General features: G+C 42.4%; 1 protein-coding gene across 4 annotated transcripts in view; it reads right to left on the bottom strand.

Annotated features, from left to right (window-relative positions):
* Window positions 1-7,286: 7,286 nt before the first annotated feature.
* PHF21B (PHD finger protein 21B) overlaps window positions 7,287-25,447 on the bottom strand; it is a 281,511-nt gene continuing 263,350 nt past the window's right edge. For all 4 annotated transcript variants that reach the window (XM_069228266.1, XM_069228267.1, XM_069228268.1 and 1 more), the window contains 2 exons: window positions 11,068-11,171; window positions 7,287-9,392 (listed from right to left, as the gene is read on the bottom strand). In XM_069228266.1, coding sequence (XP_069084367.1) covers window positions 9,168-9,392; window positions 11,068-11,171 — 329 coding nt within the window. In that variant the 3' untranslated portion in view covers window positions 7,287-9,167. The remainder of the gene's footprint in view (window positions 9,393-11,067; window positions 11,172-25,447) is intronic.

The raw sequence follows: 25,447 nt of genomic DNA, 5'->3' as shown, positions 1-25,447 counted from the left end.
TTTCAGGAATGCTGTGAGGACTCCTCTGGTACCAAGAAGGAAGCTAGAGAACTATCCTGAGGATGCCACGACAAATTCTTACCCAGGAGATGAGCCAATGGAGAACACCAAGAACAATGAGGGAAGCCTGGAAGTATTAGGGAAGGAGCATGACAGCAGCATGCTACAGATCAGATAGAGCATGGCTACCGTCTGTGCCAGCTATATTCATTGTGTGCCCCACCCTTGCCGTATTCAGGAAAAGCTCAAGACAATGGGCAAGCGTGCTCTGCCCCATCCCCCTGCTGTAAGATGATTGGCATGGAGGACATGAGCTTAATGCATCTTAGCTCAACCAACACCGCTTCCTGAAGTCATATAGATGTATCTGGCCTGACTCCAGTCAGACTCAGCCAGAACCATTCCATTGCCTCGGACCCACACCCCAGCGCCTCAACAACTTTGCAGTTCAGTTTCTGAGAAGAGCCAAACAGCCTTTGGAGATGACAATGGAGATTATTTCCTTCAACATTATGATGATGCCAATTTATACATAGACTTGCAGGAGGCTGGATACTTCCCCAGACACTGGGTTGTGTTCTTCCCCTGGACCAACATTCTGTGCCATGGTAATGATATGTGTGGCGGAGATATTGGATTTACAACTGCTAACTATGACAGTCAAAACTAACATACTGACAAGATTATCAACTGGGAAGAACTTCATCAGACCCTTTACTTCTACTTAATGAAGCTCACACTGACACCCCTATGGCACCTCCTCTAAGCCCTGTTATTGTCCACCAGTGAATAGGCAGGTTGCCAGATACCACAGACAGGCACCTGTGACCCTGATTTCTTGTTGCAGCACCCTACATCAGAACGTTGAGGGTTCAAGCACCCACCAATAGGGTGAACCTCAATTATTTTCCTACTACTCCTGACAGAGAGTGACAATCAATTGAGGCATTCAGAAAGCAGATGACTTCCTTGCTTTAGCCTGCTGATCAGTCAATGTCAGGTGCTTGCCTGAGAGGATACTCAGTTGGTGAGATATTGCCAGCAGTTCCTGAGGAATTTCAGGCATTTTGGCTCAAACCATCCAGAATGGCAGGATCCTGCAAAGTACATCATGTGGTCTGGACTAGACATTACCAACTGCTTGAGTAGAGCAGTTGTCACTAACGTGGTGCTTCAGCCATGCACTTGGATGATATCCATGGGCTTCTCTGGGAATGTCAAGCCTCTTTGAGGGACATGCAATTTGATAGATCTTTCTTGTTTGACAATAAGGCAGATTTGACTTTGGAACATTTAAAAGAAGCCAGTCCACCCAAGTTCCCTAGGCCTTCCGACTCCTGCAAAATAGTTTCTTAAACAGTTTCACCCTTTTTGATGCTGCACCAGGGGGTTGGCGTACCACCCCATGGCCCACTGCCTCTGCAACAGGCACCCCAGTCCTTTCAGGTTCAGGGATCAAGCGGACTACATCCAGGCCACAAGGGATGATGGACTTACCAGTCCGCTACCCATATGGGTACAGCCTCCAAACAGCCTTAGTATGCCGTTAGTGGCACAGGACTACCCTGTGGGGGTGCAGGATAAGATAGTTCCTCCAAGGGTGGCAAAATACAACATCCAAACAGGTGGGTGCTCCACATCATCAAACGAGGCTGCCATTCTCCTTCTGCCCTCTGCATCTACAACCCAAATCAAAACATCTTTCAGAGAAGCACCTACCCATCTTGCTCCATGAAATTCAGGCTCTTTTGGCCAAAGGAGCCATAGAGAGGGTACCGTCCATGAAATAGGGACTGGTTGTTAATCCACTTTTTCCTGAAGCAACAGAAGGATGACAGCCTTTGTCCCATTTTAGATCTCTGCCCTCTGAATAGCTTCTTGTGGAAAGGCAAATTCACAATGCTCACACTGGCCCATGTTCAGTCTGACATGGTTAATGGCTTTGGTTACACAGGATACCTACGTTCATGTACCCATCCTTCAGTGCCACAGAAGTGACTTGCAGTTCAAGGTTGTTCTTGAGGGTGATTACAGTAATCACAGCATATTTTTGGAGGTTGCAGATTTCAGTTTCTCCTCCCTCAACAACTGGCTGTTGAAGGCAGACTCACCAGTCGGTCGTAAACCATCTACAAACGATGTCGACCTTCCTGACAGTGTCAGGCTTCAATATCAAAGTACTGAAGTCACACCTGACTCCTTCCCAGAGGCACCCTAACATATGAGCCATCCGGGATATGGTGAAGTTTTGGACCTTCCTTCTACAATTAGTGTAGGATATTGAGGTTATGATCCTGATGTTTTAGCTTCGGTCCCTAATCTCCATGAGAGTGGCTCTAAGGCTTCTGAGCCTACTGGTAACTTGCTTGTCAATTATGCCAGTTGGTATAGGCATGCTCTGCAGTGGAACATGAAGTCTCAGTAGCCCCAGAACCAGGAGAACCTGTTGAATTCCAGAATGTTCCAGAAAACACCTGCAGTGGTAGCTCAAGTGCAGAGGGACTGGTGGAAGACCCCTCTCCTTGCCACACCGAGCTGATAACTATAACAGATGAGTCACTTGAGGGATCGTGAAGTCATTTGGGAGAGGTAGAAGAATAAAAGGCTTTGGCCTGCAGAATAGACCAGTCGCCACATCAACATATTGAAGTTATGAGCCATTTGCTTGGCGCTAAAAGCCTTCCCACTATGCATCAAAGGAAGGTCGGTTCACATTCCAATGGACAACACTACCCCCATGTGGTACTACAACAAGCAGGGCAAGGTGGCATCCTCTATACTGTGCCAGTAGGCACTTTACTTCTGGAGGAGGGTGGAGAGCTGGGGCGTTTCCCTTGTCTTCAACCACTTTGCAGGATCTTCTAATGCTTGGGAGGACAAACTCAGCTAGGGGTCCCTGGTGGATCACGAATGGTGGTTACAACCCACGCTTGCACAGAGCATCTTCCAGCTATTGGGAAATCCTGGCTAGATCTTTTCACCACCATTGAAAATGGGCAATGTGTTTTTTAAAAACTATTTGTATTTACTGTTTTCACTTTTGCATGTGAAATAACAGCCATTAACCTTAGGCAACATTACATTGTTTACTTGTTTACTTACATAGTTGTCTAATGTGAGAATGGGCAAAGTTAAAACTTTTGCACACTTGAGTTTCCAAGACAGCTCTCTCATGGAGATGCATTCCAGAAAGCGTGGCACACGAAACTCCTGTGTGCTTTTCTGCCTCTGCCTCCCCTGCCACGAGTTCTGAATAAGATCATGAACGACCAGGCATAATTTATCCTAGTGGCTCTGGATTGGGCCATCTGTAACTTCTGGGCATGAGCATCTGTCCTCTGGTCCGGCTACTACTTCGGGAGGACCTACCTTTGCAGAATCAGGACAGAATCCTGAACCTGTACAATATGCACCTCCATGCATGGAGATTGGTCTGCAGCATTTAACTGCATTTGGTCTTTCTATGGAAATGCAGATCTCATCCTTGCAGCCAGGTGTCCATCTAGAAAATAAGTTTACAGGGACAGTGGGACAAGTTTGTAGCCTGGTGCGGGTCCCACAATACTGACCTATTACAGGCCAGACGGTCAAATGTCCTTGTGTTTGTTTTGTCTCTGGCCCAGCAAGAACTTGCTTTGATCACCGTTAAAAGTTATCTGTCTGCCCTTTTGGCCATTTTATTTTACAGAAACCAACCATGCATGTTGAAATCACCTGTTCTGATGAGATTCTAAAAGGTTGGACTCCTTTGTGTTCTCCAAGACTCATTGTGATACCACAGTGGGAGCTTAATTTAATCCTCAGTTTCCTTGTGTGCACGCTATTTGAGCCAATGCACATGCTGTCCACTACGTCTCCTGACTCTGAAGACTGTGTTCCTGGTTCCAGTAAAGCAACAAATGAGATACCCTATCACTAAGTAGAATTCAAAACAAAAGTAGTTTTTTTGAAGTGATGAACTCAGTAGTATTCAGTGCATTCATGATTGAATAACAGCCGATGTTTCTCATCACAAAGGGACTTTTTTTTAAAAGGAAGAAAAAGTATACATAAGTATATGATCCATCAGACTACACAAAACAAGAAGGGGAAAAGAGACAAAGTGATTACATTGAGTATAGAAGCAAAAGAAGACAGGTAAAAGAAACTCCCTATATCCAAGTTGGACAACAAGAGCTGTGTGGTAAGATGAGAGATGATTATACTCTAAATCTCAATAGGGAGTGGTACAGATCTAAAAACCAAGAAAAAGATCCAGAGTACAAAATGTTACCTAAGACAGCCATATGGAAAGTATGAATAAGCACAATAATTATGAGAAACAGAGACACAAATACAGAAAAGTTAAAATAATCAATCAAACAAGTAGGAATATCATGATCTAACTGTCAAACACACCCATAATCAAAAGTCACTACATTGTGTGAAAAGACCCTGGAACGAACTGTAAAAAAACAACAGGGAGCCATATTCTAAAGGAAAGATACATTAAAGAGAAATTATACATAATGAACAGGGTCTCGGAACAAGCAAGATTAATGGCGTCATTATGAGTGTGGCGGTCATCACACCACCACACTTGCAGTGACAGTCTACCGCCACACTCCAAGAGGTCCGACTGCCACATTACAACCCTGGTGAGAGGACACACGAGGGGACCGTCGTCCCCACCATGAACACTGTTCCCGGTGGGCTGACGGGGGTCTGAGTTGTACTCAGCCATAGCGGCGCTGAACTCAGCGCCGCCGTGCTGATTACAGATCAGCTTTCCACCAGCCTTTCCATGGCGGTCATCCTGCCATGGAAAGGCTTGCAGAAAGCCAGTGCCGGGGGCCACAGTTGGCCCATGGACAGTGCAGGCCCCCCCCGCCAAGCACCATTGAAATGTGCACTGCCTTCTTTGCAGACGATGCGCATTCTGATGGTGCTAGTGTGCCACGGTGCTGGCCTTGGCTCCCTTGACCAATATCATAGCACTGTTCCTGACGGTCAATTCAACTGGAATGCCAAACTCATAAAGTTGGAACCCACTTAAAATCTTAGGTGACGTAGTACCTCATTACGAATGGTAGAGTTGGAAACTAACGATTTCCTGTAATGTAAGTAATGCCAATTCAGTTAAGAAACAAAAAAAGCCAAAGGGCCACCTTTAAATCCTAGCAAATCGATAGTAATAGATACACTATTCTACTGAGTGCTGGGGTATCGCATTTGTTGTTTGAGGTACACTGTGGATCCTTTGATTCAGTGTGATTTAGTACCCCTGTTAGTGGGGTGTTTTGATACCTATAGCACCACCCTAAGTTTACTCTTATTGTGTTGTAAAATTATCCTTTACCCAATTATCCTCTACCCACTGACAATTTTTTTTTGCAGAGGTGTGATTGCAATATCACTACTACCAAGTTGATGTTCCTGGTTCCACTAACCAGCTTGCCAAATGAGGGAAGCCCATGCTCTTTTGGTGCAGCCACTGTACACCAGTTTCTTCCCTGATAAGGTGGAGTTGAGGACCGGGTCAGCCCGTGTGCTAAAAATCACAGCAGCTTTCCCGTTGGGCAACCCATCACTCTCTTAACGTTCTTTGCTCCGCCTCATCACTCGAAAGAGGAGAAGAGACTTCATTGTCTTGATCACAAAATGCCTTAATCTTATACGTCAACTGCACCAAAGACCACTGGTGGATCATCCACTCTTGTGGCAAAGAAAGGCTAAGCACTGCAGAAAAGGACTCTGTCAAGGTAGATAATGCTCTTCATTAAGATCTACTATGCACAAGCCGATTCCACACGGGTCAAGGCTGCTACCACTGCATTGGCACGCTGAGTGACCGTCCTCGACATCTGTCGGATCACAACATAGGGTTCAGCACACATGTTCATGAAGAACTACTGCCAGACAGCCAGGTTTGACAGGATGGGCATTTCGTCCACTATGTCCTAGAGAACTTTTTGGTCTGAATCATTCCACAGCCTACCACCTTGAAAGGCACTGCTTTGGTATCTATTCCAAAGGTGGGGAATCTACACTCAAAAGTATCCGCCAGAAGAACAAGTTATTTACCTTCAATAACACTTTTTCTTGTAGATACTCTATTAACAGATTCCTCACCATCTTTGCTCCTCCCCGTTTTGTGGAATGGTCTGCTTTTCATCTAAAAATGTCCCAATTTAGAGATCTGAAAACTGGTACATCTGATTACCGCTGGGCTCCATGTCCGAGGGCGTGGACAGAGTCAAGAAAGAAATTGATGTTGACTCGCACGTGTAACGCTTATATGTGTCGCCATCGTCACTTCCTGGGTAGGACAAAGTCAATGGAGAGTTGTACAGTGCCACCTACTTGTGCAGGAGAAGTGCTGTTAAAAGCTTTTGGATCCAATCTGGCACCTGGGGATATTCTAAAGCTGAGGAATCTGGGTTTAAATAGAGAATCAACTGGAAGGAGTGTTACTGAAGTTAAGTAACATATTCTTTATTACTTACTTGTTTTCATCTGGAGTCCATAAACACCAGAGGGAAACTTCTGTAGATGACGGTCTGACCAACAAAGATCTAAAATAAAAGAATATGCTACTGATAATAGAAAGCTACAGCTGAAGCATTCACAGACGATTAAAGACTATTGTTGAGTACAGCTCTGATATTGTTTAATGCCGGTTGCCACCTATATATTGGTGGGAATCACAGGAGCTGTGAGAGGAAGCTGCGAGGAAGACCATGAACTATAGACTATTCTGAAAGACAGGCACTAAAGTGCCAAAGAAAAAATCTTAGCATTGAAAGGGAATGTACACCTAGCAAAAAAACAGGGTTGGCCTTTATAATGCAAAAGAAAGGGGATACATTGGGGAGATGTTGCAAAACAGTGGTGGCCTGTCTGTGGCTGTAGCAGAGCGTGCACCTGAGCTTCTACCGTTAACCATTTCGTAGACCAGGTATCATTGGCGACGCTGTGACCTATTGGTTGCATCAGTTTGAAAGTAGCCAAGCTGGGCAAACTATAGAGTGTTAAACTATGGTTTTTGGTGAACTTATTTTAATTGGGGCATAGGAATTTAGTAGTTGCAATTGCAAACATAAACTGCGACACTTTGGTGAATGTATACTTGCAAAAGGGCTCATGGTTCTCCATTCCACATAACCATAATGCCTGCGCATCCGCAAACTTTATGTATTGTTTTTAAGTCAAAGACTACATATGTCACTTCACTTTCTGATAAAACGAGAAATACTGAAGGAGGAAATAATGCCATTTGGTAAAAATATCTAGCAGACAAAAAAACATTAAATTATCAATCAAGTTTAATGCATCAGAAAGAAGTAAAACTACATTGGCATATTTAAGACAAACACTTTTTTTCTATGCACACTATCCGCTGGACAGTCCCTTTGAAAAACTACTTTTAACAGTCCAAGACATTTCATTTGAAATTGTTCACATTTTGTAGCTGCTCGTTTTCTTCTTTTTCTCCTTTTCTATTCAGTTGAGAAGAAAAAAAACATAACCATTGGACCCGAAACATTTACATTGCAAGCCACATAAGAATGCATAATTGGCATACAATAACCAATGTAGAACAATTATGTTTTATTTAGTTTGCTTTGTTCTTCAATAAAAGAATATAAAAATCTTGTTCAACCCAGTGTTAAATGTATTAAAATAGATTTGTATTGTACGGCACAGTTTCTCCCGGAGTTGTGAAAATGGTTGAAGGGACCATGTGCTGCCTTTAGTGATGAGAGACTGCAAAAAAACACTCATTCTATTGTCAACGATATCCTTGTTTGGGACAAGTAAATTTGCAAGATAGTACTGTATTCAGTCTCCCTCTGCCCATTCCTACAGTTGTGTGCTGAATTGTTCAAAATCACAAAAGCGTCCAGGCACACTAGAAACCTGGTTTGCCCTCACTAACTTCCGAGGTAGGCCTTATCAGTATTCAAGGGAAGGCCTGCGTCATCTAAGGCGCCAGACAACCCTTGCAGAATCAGGAAGACTCGCTAGTGAAACAAGCAGGTGCTCTAGAACCTTCTGGGGCTAATACTATTCATGTAAAATGTAGAAAGTAACAAAAAGATCACCATTTGCCAAAGAAGCAAAAGGCTAGAATGCCACAGCCCTCCCTCCAAGGTAAATCTGATATGAGAAACTGCACTGGAGGCAGTTTTATTCCTGTACCATTTAGCAGATTATTCTGCAAGCAAAAAAAGTAAGCAGTTTTTATCACATTACATATTTTTACAATAAAAATGCAGTACAAAAATGTAATTATTTTTGGCATATTGTCTGTACTGGCAAGTAAAGAAAAAATATTAGTATATTTATCTGCTTAAAAAAAAAATTTTCATAACCAAAGTCAAAATAAAAACCTGGCAAAGTTAACCATTGGATGGTTTTCTGCTAGACCCTGCACAAAAAAAACTCCATGAGAAAATACATCAATAGCAAAATAAGTAAAAAGGAGCTGCAAAAAAGTAAGGAGATTTACAGTCATACCTCTTTAAACACTTCGGAATGCGTATACACAAGCATCAGCATGAAAATACTTCAATTTTCCACTAGAAACGCTAACTTCATAGTTTTTTTTATTTAAATATCTGCAATTCTCGGCTAGAGTAATACTGAAAAAAACTATCTTTTTGTTTGAAGGCTCTGTGAGTATCCACAACAAAACCAATTTCCACCAGCCCTATTCCCACTTCACCTGAATAAATGTGGCAGGCCTTCTTTGTACGATGACAAGCTGCACATACATTCGCCGGCGCTATAATTCTATACCCCTCTCCCAAAAGAGGTTAACCAGCGCTCCTGACCAGATTACTTGTCTTTTGTTTCAAAACTCTTCATTATGCGGAAAACAACCTTGAGATAGTCTGCTGGGTCACCCAGTCCCCAAAAGATGCTATGATTTGATCTTCCATTTGTTTTCAGATCTATCAATACATTAAGGCCAACATAAAAATTCTTCTAAGCACTGAAGGTGTCAGCAATAATAATGCAGTGTACACTGCTGCTCTCTGGGAAGTTGCCGCAAATGTAACATACAAACTGCACGAATCTGTTCTTAAGTCCCATAGCACACAAATGTGTATAAAACAGACCGTGTTGTCCTTTCCCTTTTCTCCCTCCGTTATTGTGTAAAGTCATTGTTTTGGCCAGCTGTGTCAGTTGTTACTCTGCGACTGCTGCAAGGCTTTGTGCATGGCCGCGGAGGCAGATGATGGTTTGATCCAGGGAACTGTGAGCAAGGAGGAGGTGGTAGTGGTTGTCATGGTAACTTGAATCATCTGCTCGTTTTGTATCAGTCTAATGAGATTTTTGAGGCGTTCCAGTGATGACTGGGTCCCTTTTTGCTGGGCCAACAACCTACTTTTCTGCTCCAAGCATTTCTGTAAGAGCGATGGAAAGAGACAAAGAGAAGAATGAATTAACTACACAAAAAGCAATTCTCCAGAAACACTTTCTTGTTGGTCAGAGAACTCCACCTTCGAGCGAGGTCAATAATTTTAAGACAATTTAAAATTGATGCCACAAAACTGATGCACCTGGGTGTCATCGGCGACCTTTGTTGTATGTGTATGTAATAACTTGCTTGGTTTAGAAAATATGTCACATACCAAGAGCGACAGACTGAGTTCCATTTAGGTGTGTGTGACAGGTGGATTCAATCTTTTATACTTTCGATTTGGAAAGAAAACCTTTTAAATAACTTGAAATTATATTTTCAAGCAAGAAGAGCATACCCTGGAAAATATTTGTCAAACATGCTTTCGAAAGTTTCAAATTTAACCTCTCCAGACTCATTTGTTAGTTGTTCTTGAAAGGGTTGCTAAAGAGCTAGGATGTTTAAAATGGGTAAATAAGAGCCTCTTTTGTTAGTACAGTGTTTACTCTGAAAGCAATGAGGTATTGCTTCATTCACTTGGTTCTTTTTAATGGTGTGTGAAAATCATTAGACTAGTTAGATGGAATAGGATGACAACACTTAAGGTCAGGAGTCATCGACCCGAGAGAAAGCGCCTTTAATTGACTTCCATTAATTCATTCCTATCTGGTAGCTCGGAATTTCAACATGAAAGTTTAGGAAATAACCAGTGAGATTCAGACATTAGCAATATCTATTTTTTATTTTAAACTAAACAAAACTTATTTGTTTGTGTTTCTTTAGAGCATTTGCATACCTCTTAACAATAAATTGTAAAGTGCGTAAAGGAGTCTGTTAGATTTTCAGTGGGCTAGACAAACAAAAACTGTGGCTACAGTAATAACCTCTACTCCTACTCTGCAGTAACAAGGTATTTATTTAGGTGTGTGAAGAACACGTTTTGAAACAGCCATATCTTTGTAATATTCGTATGATCACAATGAGTGTGAACTAATGGAAACATGCCTGAGACTCTTCCAGAGATTATGCCATGACCGAAGAGTAATGAAGGCCTCTGAATGGCTGACACAGCATATGCAAAGGAGGAACACTTATGAGGAGGAACTGCTGTTCTAAGGGAAACGGAGAGCAGGGGCGAGGCAGCTCTGCCCTGTTCTGAGTTATCAGCAGAATTATGGAATGCTATGTCGAAGCCTCGTCAGGGGTAGGAAGCACTATATTAATACAATGTGAGCGTCTACGCGACCACACTGGCTTATTATTTTTTTCACGTAGGATGCATGTTTTCGGTCTTTCAATTTCTAAAGCGCCCACACACTGCATTATTAAAGAGCTGGCCCATGACACGCACTTTTAAATCTCCGCGGCTTTATTAAATTCCTACTGATTACCGCAGGTGGGATCTAACTGAAACCTGTAAGGCTCAAAGAATGTGTGGCCTAACTGATGAGTGAAGAAGGCCTCCGCGTGGCTGTGAAAGACAGAAACAAGCAAGTGTTAACATTGCTGCTGGAAGGGAAACAATACAGAGAAGAGACCCGTCAACACCTCTCCGCCCCTCCCCCATTCTAAATTATCAGCAGAACTCGGAGATGCTACGGAGCATCTGCGGGGACGCAAAGTCTCAGGCTTTTTTCGATCGCGGACGCCGCGCGGCTGCAGTAAATCTCGTGGCTCACCTTCAATGCATCACTGAGGAGCTGGTCTTTGTCCTGCAGCTGTCTGTGCTCGCTCCGCAGCTCGCTGCCTCGCTTTAATAACTTTCGCTTCTCTTCTTCTCGGACTGTGAAAGAAAAGGTCAGTCAGCGGAGGTCGCAGATGGTAGGAGGCAGGCAGGCTGTCAGATGGGATGTGCTCAAGCTTTTGAACGCTAGCAACTGATGGCTACAAATGAGCTCGCAGCATCATTATTTTTAACAGGCGAGTCATGGTAATGCTAGCAACAGCTAATGTTATTCTCGGGGAAATTAACTCTTGAAAAGGAGGGGTGCTCGCTCAAAGGAGACCGACAGCGTCTCCGAACAGAGTTCAGCGAAAATAAGTCACGGGTTCTGCTTCACTTCTGAAATTATGTTGGCATGGCGCCTAAATACATCTACTATAGTGATTAAACTCCACTGCATTATGATACCTTTGTTATTTGTCTTTTTTAGCACAATATTTCACCAACAGATGAACACTTTGTTACCATATCCTAAACACGTAATGAAGTTTCATACAAATATTTTTGTCATGTCATTCATTATACATTATGCCTGAAAAAGTAACACATCGATGAAATTTCATTACTTTAAACTTCTACTCCACTAAGCCCAAATGACACATTGACACATATAACCTGCGACAGCAGTGACTGTGAAAAAAGTCCACACTAACATGGCAACTCAATCCAATCAAATACAGCATAATGTGTGTATATATATATATATATATATATATATATATATATATATATATATATATATATATATATATATATATATATTCATACTCCGCTCAGCACCTGTAATATTCTTACCAACACCAGGCAATAAGCTCATAGCTGTTATCTAAAGAGCTAAATTTTGCATTTGCATAGTCTGAAGTCAATGTATAAGATAATGAGTATATGTATATTGTGAGTATAAAGCAGTGCTGCTTACTCTGAAAGGGTTGGAACAAGCCTTTGGAATTCTGCAAACATAAGAATTTAATCCAAGCTTGACAATAATTTGAACCCCTCTCTTTTAAATACTCTGGCAACGGAAGACGTTTTACTATTAACCTCACCCAAATTATGATCTCTCGGTTAACATCAGTCCTTACTCTTTGCCTTCTCCCCGCATCAACCGAGTTTGCGAGTCTGCAAAGGACTTCGTCCACCAAATTAACAACAAAAAAAGCACAAGCATCTTATCACTCTACAACCATTAAAATATAGTTCAACCTCTAGTCATCGCAATGCTTTACTATGGCAATGTGATTTTTATGACAGACACCTCACAAGTTTCTTTTTCTCTGATCAAGGCAATACTGAATTCCGTGGCAAGACTGGTCACTGACATAAAAAAAATGTAAACAAATAACACAAATACTACGCACCCTTATTTGGCTTTCTATTCAAGAAAAAATAAAAGTATATTGAAGTTGTATTGTCACACATACACCTGAAAACACATATTTAAGCAAACTCCTCACTGTCCAAGAAGTCTGAAGTTCCTAACTTCAAAACCTCTCTTGCAAACCACACTTCTTTAATGCAGCGATTTCCGCATGGAACTGTGTACTCTTCGAGATAAAAAACTATGCTCACTCTTGTCATGGTCAGGAAACATCTAAAAATACATCTTTTCCAAGTCTACGGAGCCCAGAAAGATCTGTTTTCTCCCTTCTTGTCTTTCCAGTTACCATGCTGCTCAATATTGTTCCTGTTTTGCCGTAATGTCTTTTTTTTCAAACATAATCTGTGTAAAACGTTCTAATACCCATGTGGTGCAGGGTTCACAATAAACAAAGGACATCATTGTACACCTTAAAATAAATGGAAGTTGATTCCATTCCTTCTGCCATTAAAGCAATCACTCACTCCTGAATGCAAATCAAAGCAGTGCCACCCAAGGATGGTGAAGCACAGAAGTAGCAGATTAGGAGTAAATTCCCTGTAAAACCAGACAGGAACATTAAAATAAGTACAATCATGCTTGGCAAATGTATGTGTACACTGAGGCCTAAACAGCAGACTTGGTAATCTCTGTCGGTGATACCTTCCTAATGAAAGTAGGAGCATCACCATGTATACTCTAGTGAGAACTTTAAACCACTGAGGGATAGTCAGTAATGTTGGGCAATTGCAATACAACAATGACTGTAAAGAGCAACATGAGATGGACAATATTTTGAAACAGGATTCTTACAAAAGGGCTGAACCCTGAAATTGAAGTTCAAAGTAATTTTATTTTCGAGCTTGTATAACATTATGTCTCCAATTCAAGTGTGAGGACTGAAGATGGGAATCAGCCACTGTAAAAGAAACACGTTCTCCCACTGCCACACTCAATCCTAGAACAGGGGATTGATTTGTGATTCTCATGTTGGGCATCCAGTGGGAGACGAATGACACTGCACTGGGATTGCCTTCTCAAATTTAGGCATTGTGTTTCATCAGGAAAACCAGAACAGGAGGATGCTCCTTTTCCTACCTCTCAGCCACCGCCTGGAACGCCCTTCCTCTCCACATCCGACAAACCACCTCCGTCCTCAGCTTCACGAAGGAACTGAAGACATGGCTTTTCTAATAACCACCTCACTGGTATACGCTACTCCCCCCCCCCCCCCAGCGCCTTGAGACCCTAACAGGTGAGTAGTTGCACTTTACAAGCACGGATTGATTGACTGATTGTGTTTAAGTTGACTATATTAAAATCAAGATGAGTGTATTTAATGTATCATAGTAACCTCTGCCATTTTCACCAAAATTGTATGAATTCTGTATCTGAAAAGTTGCAGCTTGATCTTTTGATAATACAATAGGGAGAAACGATTAATTTATTTTAGAATATTGTTTATGGTGTACTGTTTTCCTATCCAATGTGAGGGCAGAAGCTCTTCCTGGATTCTAGAGCAAGTATGTATTCCATGTGTAGAATTTTAAAGCTGCTTTCATAATGACTGTTGTTCTTAGCCTCTAATGGCTCTGATATTTCCATTGCATGGTACCCTGACCACTACAAGCACGACAGGAAAATCCTTTTCAAAGTAGTGAGGTAACAGCTCTGCCTGACCTGTCTGTTGTGGGGGTGCATGTGAACCAATCTGGTTTACAATGAAGGAGCTTATTATTTGGAAGGATTTGAACAATGGCAGATGTATGTGTTAGAGGGTGTTGGGCAGAGAAGAGACTTCAAGGACAAGATTTGACAGTGCTCGACAAAGTTAACATTATGCTACATTTTCATACTAGATCCAAGCATATTCCCATCCTCTAGTAGACCCTACAAGAGAACAGAAAAAGCCGGGAGAAAAGCAGTAGGCTTACGCAAATACGTTTCCTAACTTCTCTTGGGCAAACTGCACACCACCACATGAAGCAATGAGAAGTTGATACTTGCAGAATACTTGTGAATGAGGTGGCTCAAAAAACTCTCCCTCATATCGACATGTATATGCATAGCAAAGTCACAGGTGTAGCTTTGGCTCTTGTGGGACGTTTTGTAGTTAATTTGAAGATTTCAGAAGTAGAAGCTGAAAATGCATTCTAGGAAAAGTAAATTCTGCAAAATAGATCACAGATGTCTACACATTGCATAACCGAAGCTCATTTTCCAAACTTGAGTAAAGACAATCTCCGCTTTTGAGTGTGCCACAGAAAGAATACTGCAGCTTATTACCTCACATCTGCATTGATAGGCACACTGGTTATAGTAGACATTTTAAATTTGTAGATGCTGTGGCAGACCTGGAGCGAAAAATGGCTTATTGTTCGCTCACTGGAACTTCTCATTCAATCTTGTCTGCCAAGATCTTTGCATTAGATCTGTTTGCTCAAACTGAAGTATCCTTGTAAAATAAAGTTTACTGGAAAATATTTCTTAACACAAACGGACTGATTCACGAAAGTGGCATAACTTATACAATTGAAAGTTGTGCCTTGGTTGATCTGAATGTATAAGCAAATGAAGTGCAACATAAGGCTGACTTAAGGGTGAATCTTACGTGGATGGAGTTCCTAAAAAGCAGGCACATCTATTAACAAGCATTGGTAAATGCATTAGGTTTTGCCTCTATGATAATTTTTTTTATTTTTTGTTGAAAGATTTAGCTTGGTGAGCAGTTGTGCAATGTAAGTTACTGAAACTCCCAAAAACTGTTATGACTTGTTTATTGACAACACCAATATATTTGTAAGTAACTGGTGGTAATATAGTGCAGGGAGATTAGGTAAATGGCGGAGAACAAAAAAAAAAAAAAAAAAACTTTAAAAGTACCAAAAACTTTCACAGGCAGATGGCCGTTGGTCCAAAAGAAAATTGTAAGGTTTCCAGCTGGTTAGGGCCTCTGAAGGCTGTAAGGGTTGGAACGATGCAGGCAATTACTTCTCTCCTAACCCTGGCAGCCTTCCATAGCCCTTGCTGTGGCCTGTTGAGAAAATAACTAGTTGCTTACCTGTACACTGTGGTTCTCCAGTATTGCTATCTTTCATACATTCACAGGCTTGAATCTTCCATGTCTTCATGGTTGGAGCCCCACAGTATTTTAAAATAAGCAGTACCAAAAGTATATTAACAGGCCGTAGAAAACCAATTGACATTGTTCTAATAAGACCCACACTTCAGCCAGTCAGAGGCTGTTACCACTTCACCCCTGCAGAGCCACCATACCTCAGATTTCTGAGCACACAAATGAATATATATATAGATGTATCTAGCAATATCTAAGATATCAAACATGCCTAAATGGGGAGGTGGGTGGGTTGCATGTGAATCTATGAAAGATATCTATATTGGAATATCACAATGTACAGGTAAGTAACTGGTTTTTCTCCAGGATTGAATCTTTCATAGATTCACATGCTTGAATCAGAATAGCTAGCAGTAAATAACCTTAGAGTGTTTAGGCAGCACCACACTGAAGAAAAGGAACTTAAAGTAAGCTTCAAAGCACTGGGATATATAACACAAGTTAGCAGACAACTAGAAGAAAAAAATAGCAGGTGATATATATATATATAAACGTGTGTGTGTATATATATATATATATATATATATATATATATATATATATATATATATATATATATATATATATATATATATATATATATGCAATTGTAATCAAGCCTACTAACAATAAAACAAAGTGTAAAAAACGAGTACCTCAGTTAAAAAGGTGACGTATGACTGCCTGTCCGACAGCTGCATCAGCTTTCCATGCTGATTCCAAACAGTAATGCTTGGTGAAAGTATGCGCACTGGCCCATGCTGTTGCCCTGCAAATATCTGGGAGCGAGACTCCAGTGAATAAGGCAGTGGATGCCGCCATCTTTCTCATTGAGTGTGCCGTCACAGTCTTGGATAGCGGTCTTCCCGTTTTGTTATGACAAAAAGCAATAGCTGGCAATATTCAAAGTGCTATCCTGCATCTAGAAAGTGCATACCCTTTTCTGGGAGGTGCGAAAGAGATGAACAGTTGATCAGATCTTCTGAAAGTCTTTGTCTGGTGGATGTAGAACTTTTAAGCAGCGCTTAAAAACATCCAGAGAGTGAACAGCCTTCTCCACCACCGAAAAATCGTTTTAAAAGTATGTTACCAAAATTATTGGTTCAGTTAGATGGAAGAAGGAAAGAGTCTTAGGAATGAATTTTGGATATGTTCTCAAGAATACCTTATCAGTCTTAAACGGCAGAAAAGGCTTGGAGATTAAAAAAAGCCTGAATCTCGCTAACCCTCCTGGCTGACGTGAGAGCTACTAAAAGGGCTGTCTACCATGAGACATACTTCATGTCTGCCTTATGAATGTGTTCAAAGGGTGGCTTCATCAGCTGGAATAGAACCGTTTTCAACTGCAAGGTTTTAGAGGGCGGTTTTTGTCATTTGGAAGGCCCTGAAAAGGTCTTGTAAGAAATCTTTGACTAGGCGGCAGGACCAGAGAGAGAGAGATCACCAGTTTTTCTACAGAATCTGGATTTTGCTGCTAAATACACCTTGATGGAAGAGTGCACTAAGCCTGACTTAGCCAAGTGAGAAGATACAGTAATATCTGCTCTGGAGAAGAATAAAAAGGATGAATGTCATTTTTGATACATCAATATCAAAATCTCTTCCACTTTGCAGCGTAAGATGTATCTGTGGAAAAAGCTCTCACCTGTTCAAGTATAGATCTGCATGCCGCTGGTATAACTAGGGATCCAAACTCATGTTCATGGCATGAGGTGCTATGCTGATAAATTGAGAGACTGTATCTGAGGATGCAAGATCTGTCAGTTGTTCATTGATATTAGATTGCTCTTCGGCTGGAAATGTATGGGCAGGGATATTGACAGCAGGAGCAGCTCAGTGTACCAGTATTGTCTTGGCCAAGCCGCGGTTGTACCAGTATTGTCTTGGCCAAGTAGGGGCAATTAGAATGAGATGACATGGCTCCTTCTTCATCTTGCGCAGCACACTGGGTATGAGAGGAAAGGGTGAAAACACATAGGCAAACGTTCCCGTCCGTTGAATCTGGAGCACATTTCTTTAAGACCCTCTCTGTGGGGATCTGCTCCCTAATTTTTGGCACTCCTTGTTGGATAGAGTAGCAAGTAGGTCCATATTTGGTGTGCCCCATTTTTTTGAATACCTGAAGCATCTTTTTTTTTCTTGTTCCCACTGGTGGCAGTGAGTGGTTGCCCTGCTGAGACAATCTGGCTGTACACTGTCTATGCCTGGGACGTGCTCTGCCTTTAGTGATATGTTGCGTTTTATCAACCATTCCCAAATCTGCTGGGCCTGAGATGAAAGGGTCTGTGACACTTTGCCACCTTGCTTGGCTAGGTAAAACGTGGTGGTGGTGTTGTCCATTCTGACTGGGACATAGGCGCTGCGGAATCTGGGAAGAAATGACTGGAGTTCCAGGAAGACAGCTTTCAGCTCTAAGAGATTGATGTGCATCTGAGGTTCTTTGGAGGATAGGACCAATTTCCCGGAGATTTGCAGCCCCTGAAGATGCGCTCCGCTCCCCAGCCTTCTAATGAAGCATTCGTTGTCATTATGAAACTGGGTTGTGTTGCTTCGAATGTGAGACCTGAAGATATGCTGCTTTGCTTTCTCCACTGTAACAGAGCTTTCATCATGGTAGGGGTGATGCTGATTATATCCTCAAATGATCAGTGGCTATGAACTCACTGAGCAACCAGCTGTTTTTGTAGAAGTCTCATCTTTAAACAACAGTTTGGAATTAATGGGATGCACGAGGATAGCATTCCCCACCTTGATTTGTACATCCTCACTGAAACAGACCTTCTTTTCAGCAGGGAAGAGGCCAAACGTATTATCTTTTGTATCCTTTCCAAAGTTGAATAAGCTTTGGCTAATGAAGTGTCTAGGATGGCCTTAGAAAAGTCAATGAACTAGATTGGAGCGGAAGATGACTTTTCTGCATTTAGATGAAGCACCAGAAACTTGAAAAGCTGCTGACTAGCTAAGGTAGAGTCTTTTGCAGCATGGAATGTTCGGCCTTTGATTAACCAGCTGTTCAGTTAAGGGAATATCTGGTGACCCTGTCTTCTTAAGAAGGCCGCTACTGGTGTATCTTTGTGAAAACCCTTTGGGCCAACCGTAACCCGAAAGGGAGAACTTTGAATTGATAGTGGCACCCCGCTAACTCGAACCTTAAGAATGGACAGTGACATCTGTGTATGGGTATGTGGAAATATGTGTCTAGAAGATCCAAAGACGTCATGAAATCTCCTTTGTTCATCATGAGAAGGATTTCCTGCAATGAGAGCATGCAAAAGGGTTGCTTTTTAATGTATTTGTTTAGTTGTCTGCAATTCATGACCTGCCTCCATTTCCCAGACTTTTTAGGAAGAAGTTTGAATACAATCCTCTGCCCTATTGCCTGAAAGGGACTTCTTCTATAGCTCCCTACAAAAGATCAGAAATTTCCTTTTTTAGGAGAGAAAGATGCTGATGGGCTGTTTTGCATGGTGGATGTTAAGGGGGCTTCTGCAGGAATTCCAGAGTGTGTCCTTGAGGCATGATATCCAATACCCATTTGTCGTTGGTAATACTCTCCCATTGATTGAGAGAAAATGAGAGGCGATGGTTCAGATTCTGCCTGCGGTGATGCAACGTGACATGCCGTAGAAATGTCACAGTCTTCTTGTAGAGTCATGTCCTTTTCCATCTATTGATGGTCTGGTTGGTTAATATGTGCAGCTCCAGAGCTTCTGTACCGGTGATGTTGCCAGGCATTTTGTGGTCTATAGCTCTGTTGTGCGTACGACTGGTATCTGTACAAATGTAGGAGTACCTCTACGCACATTGTCCTCTTCTTCCATGAAGGGCTGAAAATGTTTTTGTAGGAGCGTGCCTATGGAATGCGCCGTGGCGGTGTCCACCTTGATTGCCTGAAGGGCACATCCACATGTTTCCCGAACAAATTCTCCTCATCAAAGGGCATGTACAATATTGTAGTCTGTACCTCAAACAAATGATGTGACCTTTAGCCATCCTTGTCTGCGCTTGACTGCTGCACCTGCCATTTGACTAAAGGTGACCAAAGGTAAGTCCATTGCTGCGTCAATGATCTCAGAGGAAGCCCTGGCACCCTCCTGCAGAAACTCTTTGGCTTCCTTCTTTTTGTCCTCAGTCTAGTGGTCAAGAAGCAGAGCAAGATCTGACCACATAAATCTGTCATATCGAGCGAGAATGGCCAATGCATTTGATGGTCAGATGCAGTTGGCTGACACTGATGCAAAAAGTTTTTCTATGTTGTCTAATCTACGTCCTTCCTTGTCTGGTGGTGCTGAACAAGGGGCAGATGGATTCCTTGAACATCTTTGAGCTGCTTGCATTACCACCGAATCCGCTCTATGATGACCTATTAAGCAGACTGGTGAGGTATCTGGGGCCTAATATTTCTTGTCCATCCGTGGGACCACAGCCGCGGCCGATGCTGGATTTTTCATTAATTTTAGGCATTCCTCCTAAATTATTGGTTCAGTTAAATATGATCGACAATTGGGATGGAATGAACAGATTTTCTCAAGGAATCTTCAAAGTCATATAGAAAACACTCCATTCGCTTAACTGGAGTAGGCAAATCTAACCTCTTGGAAGCATGTTCCAAGAGCTCATGGAATCCCCCAATATTCTTGGGTGGGGATCGAGCTGGAGATGGTGAAGGAGATGAAGGCAAAATGCGTGGTATCCTCATTTCTGTGCCATGCATTTTCTACCTAGCTATATGTCCCCTGCTGCCCAGCCAGTGTGACTGTGAGGTAATGGAATACTGCTGTGTGCATGGTTTGAGTGAGTGTCATGGGAATACATGGGCTGAACAGCAAGGATGCTGCTCCCGGTGGAGTCTTTCTGTTAAATTCATAATATCTTCTACCTGTGACCTAAGACTCCTACCTTGTGAATAAATCTATAAATCGTAGCCTGTTTCACCAATACTACTGTTTACCCTGCATCCTCATTTACCACAATGGCGATGAGCAGAAGAAGGACCCACTGTGAAAACTACAGCAATATTGTTGGAACATGAGGAGAGGAGAGGAGATTAAAACTGAAGGTTACCTGAAACTATACAAGAGCCCTAATACTAAAACTGAACTCGTACAAGTGCAACCTTAAGGAATTGAAATGCCCTAAAGGCACCACTGGTGTCTTTAACAGTTGACAGCCTGCAGTTTGGGGGCGTTCATGCTTCTTTTCATCAATAACTGCATTTATCTGAGGTCTGAGTTTACCACTTTTGCTTGGCAACTCTGTACTCTAAGGAGTAAACCCCTGTACGTTGTTTGTGTCTTAGACAGTGCACTGTGTGAGTGTTGCAATATTGCTAATGTTACTTATAGTAGGGGTTATGTTTTATTGCCCATATGCTTCTTACTTTTACTTGATCTTATGGTTTCTGGTGATGGGGTGATCCTGCAACCCAAACTGTACTTACACTCATTGCTGTTGATGGGTATTTGCAATGTGCCCAAAACATACCTGCTTTTACTTGTACTGGGTCACACCAGACATTACTTACTGTTATTGGTGATGGGCACCTGTGTTGCACCCAAACCATACTAATTGTTACGTCTTGCGGCATAATAAATGTACCCAGACGTTGCTTACTGTTGCTGGGGATGGCGCATGTGTGTTTTGCCCATACCGTATTTTCTGTTGCGTGTGTTGGGGCATAGTAGTTGCACCCAGATGTTGCTCTGAAATGGGCTCGATAGCTGCAACCTAAACAATACTTACATTTCTACTACTTACTATTGCTGGTAATGGGGGCATTTTCTTTGCATGCAACCCTTTTCTTTGGGGTTTATGTGCTGCACCCGCAGGGTCATATATTTTAGCACTTTATTGTATCTACATATGTGGTCGGTTGATGGGGCTGGTGTATTACACCCGTTGGGGCATACATATATATTGCACCCTTGTGCTATATTATAGAGTCTATGTCTCTAGTTTGGGATGGCACTAATTTTGCACCTTAATATTTTATTTTCTGCTGAGGGGGGGACAGTGTGGGTGGTTCTCCCATGTGATTTGCTCCTCTGTCCTCAGTATTTCCATTTAGGACTATTAGTCTATGTGATTGTTATTTCTGGTCTTGCGTTATGATTTTCTTTTTTGGTCCATTTATTTCATGTACTGTGTGAATGAATTTGTACTTCCTTCATCTGTCCTCTTCTTATGAGGTTTAGTGTTCCTCCTTATCCTCATTGTTATTTTATATTGTTTCCTTAAAGAAGGGAGGTGTGTGGTATCCTCATTTCTATGCCATACATTTTCTCCCTAGTTATATGTTCCCTCCTGTTCAGCCAATGAGACTGTGAGGTAATAAAATGCTGCTGTGTGCATGGTTTGCATGAGTGTCAGTTGGAATTCGTGGACTGAGCAGCAAAGTGGGGCCTCTAGTCTTTTCGGGTACAGGAGATGCAGGTAAGTGAAGTACAACAGGTGGGCCCATACTTCCCGAAGTGAGAGGGATTGAGGCATGCAAATCTGGGAATCACTGAGCATCTGACTCAAGTCAGATATCAGAAAAATAGGCATTGCTATGGTATCTTGTTGAACAGGGTGTTGCGCCTCCTCTTCCTGCTCATCGTAAGGGTAGTGCTCTTGTAAAGAGTCTGTGTGAGATGGGCTGCTTGCAGATTGTAAAAAAGTAGTCATCTTCCAAGTAACTGGAAGTGTTTTTGTCATGAATGTCACCATTGTCCTCAGAGTCCTGATATTTCACACGCAGCTGTGAAGGGCTGTATGCAGGCTCAAAAATACCCTCATCTTCTGATTCCTCAGAGTCTAGCAGATGGACAGGAAGCAGTGGGGATTTCTTGGTGGGAGATGTCAAAGCTGGTTTCAGTTGTTCAGAGGCAAAGTTTGTCTTTTTATTCTTGTTGACGGACTCGTTGACAGCACTATCGACAATGAGATTTTCCTTGTGATTGCTATTGTTGTTGACACTGATTTTGTTGACGGTGATTTGAAGACTGCCATTGAGGGAACGGATGAAACTGTGGCCGTCGACAGGGCGGTCGTCGACTGAGTGGTCGTCGAAGAGGCGGTCGTTGATGGGGTGGCCATCGTTGCTTTAACGATGAGGTGGTGGTGCTGGTCAGAGCTGCCATTGATGAAGCACTAGTGGTTGTAGTCGTTGGGGGTCGACGTGACCCTCTATTCAGAAGAAATAGCCGTTGATAAAGTCTTCACTGATGCTGCTTTTCTCGTCGACTGGACTGTCAATGGTCTCACGATCGATGACGAGGATGTTTTTGAGGGACAGACACAGAAGAAGATGATATGAGAGATTTCCTCTGTTCAGTTTTCTTGGACAGGTCCTTATCTCCAGTTTTCAAACTTTTAGGGTCTTTCATAGATGAGGTTGAGCCCTCATTTTTACATTTGTTCTCTTGAGAGGAGCGACTGGGACCTTCCTCCTCCTCAGATCCAGAATGAGATCTGGATTTTTTCTTTGCAGCCGTAATAGCAAACTGGCTTCCCTGTCTTTAAGAGTTTGTGCAGAAAAAGTTCTGCAGTGTTTACAGTCCTTGGGCACATGGTTAGGATGGAGGCAATAGAGGCACTCCTTGTGAGGGTCTTAGGAAAACAGTCTTGCTTTTCTACAGGACCTACATGTCCTGAAAAGCCTCTTTTTAGATCCCTCAGACATGGTAAAAATAAAGCACAGTACCTCAAATATGACTCCAACAGGTCCTGAATAGTAGAAGAGAGGTCAAAGGTTCACTAACTTTAGCAACTGAGCAGAGCTCAGGGAAACTCCCACACACATTATGTGCAGCTAGAAATCTGAGGTAAGGTGGCTCTGCAGGAATGAAGTGGTCACGGATCCAGCCTCTGATTGATTGAAGTTTGGGTCTATTAGAACAATGTGATTTGGTTAACAGTGTCAATTGATTTTCTATGCCTGTTAATGTAGTTTTGGTACTGCTTGTTTTAAAATATTATGGGGCTCCCAACATGATAAGGAAGATTAAAGCATGTGAATCTATGAAAGATTCAATACTGGAAAAGCACACAGTTAGCCAACGAGGCAGTCCCACCCGGGTGGCAGACATGCTGCTGGCCTAAGTCAGCACAAAATAATTACATAAGCTATAAAGGTGATGGAGTGAGCTGAAATTATACGGAGGAAAACGGAGCCGAATGCACAGTAATCGCCCAAATTATCAAAGTGGCTGAATAGCCAATGATTAACTGAAGTACAAGTGCAGCTCGATGCCCATGCAGAACCAACGTGGGCACAATTTACAAGGGTCTGCTCTGATGGTTCAGACAGGGTTGTGAAAAGTGAGTACAGCTCTGATCTCTTCACAGCCCAAGCTAGCGTTAGGAATGGACATTGTGGTTGTGTGTTTCATGGGGCGTGAAATATGTATACGTGGTGAATGTCTGTATGTTCTGTGCGTGTAATGCAATGGAATGTGTAGGTTTTAGTTGGGGAATGTTTGGTGTGTTCAGCTGGCGCTGGTTTTTATAATGGGTGCAGCTCTTGTTTGTGCTCCTTACTGTACCTCTACCTTGAGCAATAAGTTTATTATGTCCGACGGTCTGGTTTACTTTAGGTCCTCATAGCGCAACATTATTATAATGCGCACCTGGGTTTTGTGCACTTACCAAAACTCTACTTCCATCGCCCACTGAAAACCTGCAATGTTGCCGTGTTGTGTGGAGCAAGTCGTGGCCATTTTGGGAAGTCAGGCACAGTGCTCCGCCCATTATCATGAGGAAGGGCCATGACTGACGTGCATTGATACGAGCACTGACTTGAAGAACAGGCATTGGCCTCTGATGTGGCTTTAGCACTAGAGCCGCATCATTCGGTCCCAGGGGAATCCCTGATTTCTCACAACATCCTTTCTGTGTCATGCCTGGGTTGTTTTACGTACTGTTCTGAAATAGTGGGTATAGCCTAAACATACTGTCTCCAATCATTCCTGTTTCTTAATGGAGAATACATTTGCTGTTCCCTGTATAGCGCTCCCTTTTTGTAAGTGTTGTTGCCTCTGCCTCTGGGGTAGTTGGTACCAGCTACCACCACTAGTGTGAATGCTGTCATATTACCGCCAGCCTAATAATGTTTTTGTTCTAATAGAAGTGAGTACATAATCGGTACTAAGGTTAGACCAGGCCAAGTTGGCATGTGCTCTTGCCTGTAGTTGGCGGGACAGGCGGCACCACAGCCAGGGAAGCACTATAGCTGCTGCATATTATAACCTATAAAGCAGGAAAATCCAGACATTGCTTCTACTGCACATTTTGTATTACAAATGCAATTCATTGCTTAAGAACACAGATGTTATAAACTCGGCTTATTTGTTGTGATGTGGGGAGTAAGTGAGAAAGAGCCTCGCAGAACTGGAGCTTGCATTGTGTGCATTTATGCAACCGTGAAATGGCTGGCTGTTTCTGAAACCCAAAGGCACTGACATTACAGCTTTAAAAACACCTACACACACTCTGCAAAGAGAAAGCGCATTCTTTTTTTTCGGCTACTGAAATTTAGGACCACACTTGTTTGACATCAAGTGCGTGGCTCGTATCCAGCGTATCTACAGAACAGAGATATCTATTGTGGGCTCGTTAAAAAAGGGCAGTTGCTGCCAATTTTGTCATTTCGCAGCACTGTTAATAAAAGTTGTTCCCGTGTAGAGCGCATTCTACTTATCGGCATTTAAAGCATAAAGGACTAGTCAGCCTTGACAGAAACCTGACCCTGAGACCTGCAGACGAGGCAATAAACTCAACAGCAAGCATTTCGCCAAGTGATATTACCAACTTGTGTCATGGGTACTCACGTCAAACTCCAAGTACATAATTCCACCCTTTGCCTCCAACATTCACTTAGGTTGC

This window comes from Pleurodeles waltl, chromosome 4_1 (assembly GCF_031143425.1).
Source record: "Pleurodeles waltl isolate 20211129_DDA chromosome 4_1, aPleWal1.hap1.20221129, whole genome shotgun sequence".
In the NCBI taxonomy this organism is placed as follows: domain Eukaryota; kingdom Metazoa; phylum Chordata; class Amphibia; order Caudata; family Salamandridae; genus Pleurodeles; species Pleurodeles waltl.
This window is presented reverse-complemented; position numbering and strand designations above follow the sequence as displayed.